Source organism: Pundamilia nyererei, unplaced genomic scaffold, assembly GCF_000239375.1.
Source record: "Pundamilia nyererei isolate P.nyererei 1_Seehausen unplaced genomic scaffold, PunNye1.0 scaffold00096, whole genome shotgun sequence".
In the NCBI taxonomy this organism is placed as follows: Eukaryota; Metazoa; Chordata; class Actinopteri; order Cichliformes; family Cichlidae; genus Pundamilia; species Pundamilia nyererei.
In genome coordinates, this window is record NW_005187497.1 from 2,384,075 (window position 1) to 2,390,266 (window position 6,192).

The window sequence follows — 6,192 nt, forward strand, 5'->3', positions numbered from 1 at the left end:
AATTTCATGTGAACAACATGACAGCTTGGATCCATCCTGCCTTATGTACAGTTAGACTGCTGATGGTGGTGTAATAGTGTGCAGAATATTTTCCTGGTACACTTTGGGCACCTAAGCATAAATTCATTACCAGTTAAATGTCAGAACCCATGTAACTGCTGACTATGTCAATTCCATCTTCTGATGGCTCCTTCCAGCATGAAAACATCCTCTATCACCTGCTCAAATCATCTCAAACTGGTTCCTTCAACATTATAGTGAGTTCACTGTTCTCAAATTGGGATGGTGTCATGTGAATATGGACCAAAATCTCTGAGGAATGTTTGCAGCACCTTTTTGAAGGCAGCAAAAGGGGTTCAAACTCGTACCAGCAAGGCAACTTGAGTGTATATTAAATCACAGCACAAACACAGATACATAGCTTCATCAACACCTGGGTGTCATCAGCCAAGCTTGCTGCCAACTTTAAAAACGGGAAAAGTTGTCAGTTGACATATTTATTATGTTTTAAAATAGAATGAAACAACTTACTACTTTCTTGGTAGGAGGGTGGTGGAGCTGTGGGCATGGGCGGGCCTGAAGGCACAGCCTGGTAGCCTGGGTGGGGCGGCTGCTGAGGTGTGTTGGAATTTATCACAACTGGAAAAAGTCAAAGATTTACTTCAGCTTGAAAATGAGTTTAAAGACATCTGGGAAAACTCCCATCTTTTCTAATCTTTTCAAAAAATCCAACATTAAAAATGACAGATTGCTGTTTTATTGTTCGTGCATCAGACTGTTTCTTGTTTCCAAAACGTCTCCAAAATCCCACCTTATCAACTGAGAAGGTGTCTGGCACATAAAATCTCACAAAACAGACAGCACATGTCTATAAGAAGTAAAACTCATTTCAAACAAGAAACAACTGGATACTATGCTGACTTAATTACAGTGTCACTGCTTGTAACTGTGACCAACTTACTTATCTGTCTTTGAGTCGGCCTTTTTTGACATTTCATGTAGCAAAGGCAGCAAGGAGCCAAACAGCAGATTATGAGAACCACACACAGCAGAAGAATTAAACTCCCTACGACGATTCCTACAATCAGACCGATTTGGCTTGTACTGCAAATAAAACATGAAAAAAAGCTTTAATTTCTACTCACATTTGCATCACGAAAAAAGGTTAAATAGAAGACCACACCTTTCAGAACTTCCAGAACAGGATTCCTGATTTAGCTGCTTGGGCTTATCCTTGCAGCAGTATCTTAGATTGCATGAGCCACAGCAGTACTTGCTACATTTTTCAGCATCATGTGAGACACCGTACGTATCCACATAGCTAAGGCACAAGTCGTCTGTAAGACATGAACGAGGGTAAAACACAACGATGAGATCACAAGCCTGATGAAATAAATATCATAATAAAAACTCACCTGATTCCGCTGGGACCAAAAACACACACAAAAGACACACAAGACAAGGTAAGACACTCGAAACTATAAGAGACATGATGTCGTGTAAAAGGAAATGAGCTCGACTTACAGGGACGACTCTTCCTACTTGTGTGTCTGTCACACCCTGTAAAAGGTAACCCAACAACATTCCTTCAATAGCATACATGACTTAGCACTAGATGATCAACAGAATGGAACTACTTGCAAATAAACCCTTTGAAAACAGTACAAAGTGTATTAATCAAAGGTTAATCTAACAGTTAGATTTTTTATTTTTTGTAATCTCTTGCAAGCAGTTTTTAAGCTTTTGGGAACTAAAGCAGTCATATACCGAACTTCTGAAATCAAAACGGATTCCCATTCTTTCTTAGAATTAGATTAAAGCTCCTCATTATTTTGGGGTCATATTTTTGGTTTCAAATAAGTCAAAAGTTTTCCTCGGGTAGCAGATGTGAACAATCGAGGCCACAAGCTAAAATGCATCAGTCAAGCAGTAAAGTTGCACTTTAGCTTTTATTACATGCGTTTTTAGTACAGAGGCATCGTTTTGCACTATGTGCATGCTTGACACTGACTTGCTGAGATAAGAATCACCTTCCCTGATAAGGAAGTAATCTCAGTAGCCATTGATGATGCATTTACAGATGTGCAAGAATTGCTCATTTCATCCCAGATGTTTTCTTTTGATGCATGCTCAATCATCCAGATAGTTAAATCTCCAAAGGTTGATTCTGTTCATCTGGACGTAGCGTTTTCAGTGGGAGAAACGTTTCGTCACTCATCCAGGTGACTTCTTCAGTCTCAGCTGACTGCAGGTTTCCCCAGTCTTGTAAACAGTACATTTGCACAATGACAGAAAGCAGCCCACTGAAGGAACAATGGGCTTTTAATTAAAACAGAATCGAATCCTAGATAAGTCGATACATAAATTAACAAATTCAGGATATTTACAGACACCAGTACTGTAGTCACTGGGTTGCTGCTATTATCTTTACTCCTTTACACCACAATATTACCGACTGCTGCTATACCATATAAGACTTTGAAATCAAACCAGATTTACTTCATTAAACCATCTAAAATCTAGAAAATAAAACAAATTCCTGAAGACTCAGAACAAAATGAAGTCTCACATTACCAGTGTATGTGAGTTTCTGTTGTTGTGCAACATGTGAGTGGAATACTTTTAAGCAGCTCCACCCAAACGTTCTCTGAACCAGTTACTGCTTGTTTTTTTATCTTGTCTCCACCCAGTCTCCGCTGATTGGGCTGGTTACACTTGTGCTCTTAGATCATATCCTTGTACACTCCCCCCCATCCCCTTACTCCCACCAACCACACACATAAACACCATTATTAAATGTATGCCAAAATGTATTTCTGAATGTTCCACTTTATGAAAACTAGTTTAGCAGGTACTAAAACAAGGACTGGTGGTGAAGCCTTAAATCCACATCATAACTCTGTTATGTTGCTTGGCCTGTTTTCCATGATAAGCTCAGATGCAGAGCACAGGACACTCAACTCCTTTTCTCATCTTTTTTTTTTTTACAAGTAAGTGATCAACAGCCCATCTAATCACCACCACGGTGTACCCATCTTTTTGCTGCTTCCAGCAGGATAACGTGCTCAGCCACAAAGGTCATCTCAGACTGGCTTCTTGAACATGACAGTGAGGTCGTTGTACTCAAACGGCCTTAAAGTCACCAGATCTGTTTCCAATGAGGCAGCAAAGTTGCATCATTGTGGCAACTGTGTGATGATGTCATATCAATATGGACCAAAATCAGTGGGAGACACGTCAGAACTGGAGCCCTGAAACAAGCTGGTTGATGTTGAGCTCTATTTGTAACAAACTACGTGGAAACCTTCCTATTTACGTGTTAAATAACCCCCTGGAAATACTAAAATAGATAAAATAATATAGACTAAACAATAACCCTGTATTAATTAGACTAAATGCCATTATATGAAGTCTTTTGAAGTTATACATTAAACATAAATATTAGTGCAGTCATTATTTTCACTCCCCAAACTAACTTGTATTTTATTTTATAATTTTTAAAACGTATTCACCAACATGTCAGTTCATTTTCTTTCGTTTGAGTCTGTCGCCCATTTCATAGTTGTCGATAATATATTAACACAAATTCACCAAACTGAAAATTAAACAACCAGCAACTGAAGAAAAGAAAAAAATAAACTTTATTGAACTTTGTAATAAGGTCTTTTTCACAAAATATGACATTAACACACAAAGAAAGTCCAACATATACTCTTAAAGTGGAATTATTAGATTTTAAAGGAAAGGGGGGAACTGGAGCAAGAATAAATCTCTGAAAACAACATAATCTACTGTAATCCACACACGCATCAATAAAATAGTCAACACTGGCCAGAGAACAGAAACCACAGGAAGAACACGAATATAAGCAGGAAAAAGGAAAGCCAACAAGTGTTTTTCTATTCGTCAGCTGATGTAACAAACAAAACTAGAAACACGTGACACTGCATCCCTTTCGTTAGCTAACATTCAGGGACTCGAACATGAGTAGATCCCAAAGGCCGCTGCAGAGGTGTGACTGACGCACACTGAAATGTAAAGTTTGCCGCCGAGTTCTTCGACTTAAGCCAAAGTCTAAATAAAGGAGGATGATACATTGCCAGAGAAGGTCAAGGTCTGGACGTCACATGAATTGTAACTGTACTTTTCCAGAATCAGCTGAGTCACGAGAAAAAAAAAAAAAAAAAAAAAAAAAAAAAAAAAAAAAAAAAAAAAGGTCACTTCAAGTAATTTCAGCCAGCAGAAAGCAGAAGTGGTGGCTCTTTTCCACAATCAACACTTGAACACACACACACAAGTTAAACAATACCAAAGAAACTTAATGTTGTGAGAACATTTGAGAGAAGGTTTGATGGCACGACTCAGGAAACAGGACACTGCTGAATATTATGCATCATTCAAGCCTTTATGGTGACATAAAGCAAACAGACTCCATAATAAGTAGAAAAAGATATTTTAAATGATTTGGAATTGCATGTATGTTTCTGCAGGTAATGTGGCTGGAAGGCACAATTGTTTCTTGTGTTTAACATGCGCTCATCATGTTATTGTTTGGTTAACTGAAAAGAAAAGAATCTCCTTTGGTAAAGTAACCAGAAGCTGCCAGCGCATTTCAGCTCAGTTAGATGTGCAACCCCGTTTACAACAAAGTTGGGATGCTACATACAACTTCATAAATAAATTCAACTAACAGCTAACTTGCAGCTAACTGGCAATAACAAAGGATTGGATTTAAAAAAAAGAGCATTAGCAAGATTTAGACGACTTCGAGCTGGAAATTGAGAGCGGTCCGACACTCGTTAAAAGACCGTGCAAGCAAACAGTTTAAAATATTTGTCCAAAAAAAAAAAAAAAAAAAAGTCAATGTAAAATGTAATAAGCAACAATTTCTTAAGAGCAACAAATCACGATAGCCATCTGGAGACAGTGTATTTTACCTAATATCACAAAAACATTCTGATAAACTGGGAAACTCTTTACATAAAAGGACAAATTAAATATCAGTTTTATACTGGAAAATGCTGCATGGGCTCAACAACACTGCTGGACTCTATATTAATATCGAGTTCATTTCATTCCAGGATTTTCTGGGCCCGTGTTTATTTAAGATGGGCTGTGGAAAACGCTCCTGCTGTCTGACCAATCACAATTTAAGGGAGCGAGCCCATCTGAATGTTTGGTACATTAGCGCACACGTTACAGCTAGCATTCAGCATTTTTCTGCAGCTTACACAGCATCCCAGCCCGGTTGGAAATGTGGTTGTAGGACGGGCAAATAAAACCTGAGTAATGACGGGAAAACAACATCTTAATGCTAATTCTTCTGTGCACGTAAACATCAAAATGTAAAGCAAACCATCCCTGTGTGCGAGGCGTGTTTTGGTGAATTGGAACTGGAGTGTGTGCTGAACACTTGTTAACTACGTGGAATTTGTGTGCTCAGGAAACACTTCTGGTCAACTCACATAACACAAATAATTTTAAGGTATAAACCCTCCAATGATAAATGCTGCACACTTACAATTTGTTCCCATGTAACATTATTTACAAGGTGATACAAGGAAAATACAGGGAATAAAGGATCAAAGCACTTCATCGACCTGCAAACAGCTGCAAGATGGCAGTGGGAAAATGGCTACAGACACTGAGACACCTTAAGATCAACCACTGAATCTGACTGCAGTCACTGTAGAGGTCAGGTAGTTTGGCTGGTGGATAGTAAAGGCAAGAGGGATACGCTGAGGAATGAGGCTGAAAAAAGTACTTAAAGCAGTGAGAAACAGTGGTCTCATGTTTCATTTCTCAAAATAACTAAAGATGGACCCCAAAAAAGAAAATGCATATTGCATGCCCATGCAATGCAAGTAAAAAACATAATTTTCACTTGGTAACTGTTCAACAGAACTGCTGAATCAGCACCGCCCTAAAATTCCCAAATACAGGCAACAATGAACCAAGTTACTCTGACTTTTCTCTTCTTGATTCAAAGAACAAACTTCCATTTCAGCAGAGAGCTGCAGCACGGACGTCCACTATCCAGGCTAGGGTGGTGGTGCAACAAAAGCTGGGTTGTATGGAGGCTGGACTAGGAAGTCTGCGCCTGCAGGTGGAACGTTGGGCTGCGGCTGGGTCGGAGGCTTCAGCGGGTACGCCGGCTGGCCGGGTGTGAACGCAGCCTGGCTGTAAGGCATC

The 6,192-nt window shown here is 39.2% G+C and overlaps 1 protein-coding gene across 1 annotated transcript in view; it reads right to left on the reverse strand.

The window, feature by feature from the left end:
- LOC102209772 (protein shisa-5-like) overlaps window positions 1-6,192 on the reverse strand; it is a 16,524-nt gene that overhangs the window by 2,208 nt on the left and 8,124 nt on the right. The window contains exons 5-9 of the mRNA XM_005740093.1: window positions 1,525-1,560; window positions 1,416-1,424; window positions 1,184-1,337; window positions 962-1,104; window positions 532-639 (exon numbers count right to left, since the gene is read on the reverse strand). Coding sequence (XP_005740150.1) covers window positions 532-639; window positions 962-1,104; window positions 1,184-1,337; window positions 1,416-1,424; window positions 1,525-1,560 — 450 coding nt within the window. The remainder of the gene's footprint in view (window positions 1-531; window positions 640-961; window positions 1,105-1,183; window positions 1,338-1,415; window positions 1,425-1,524; window positions 1,561-6,192) is intronic.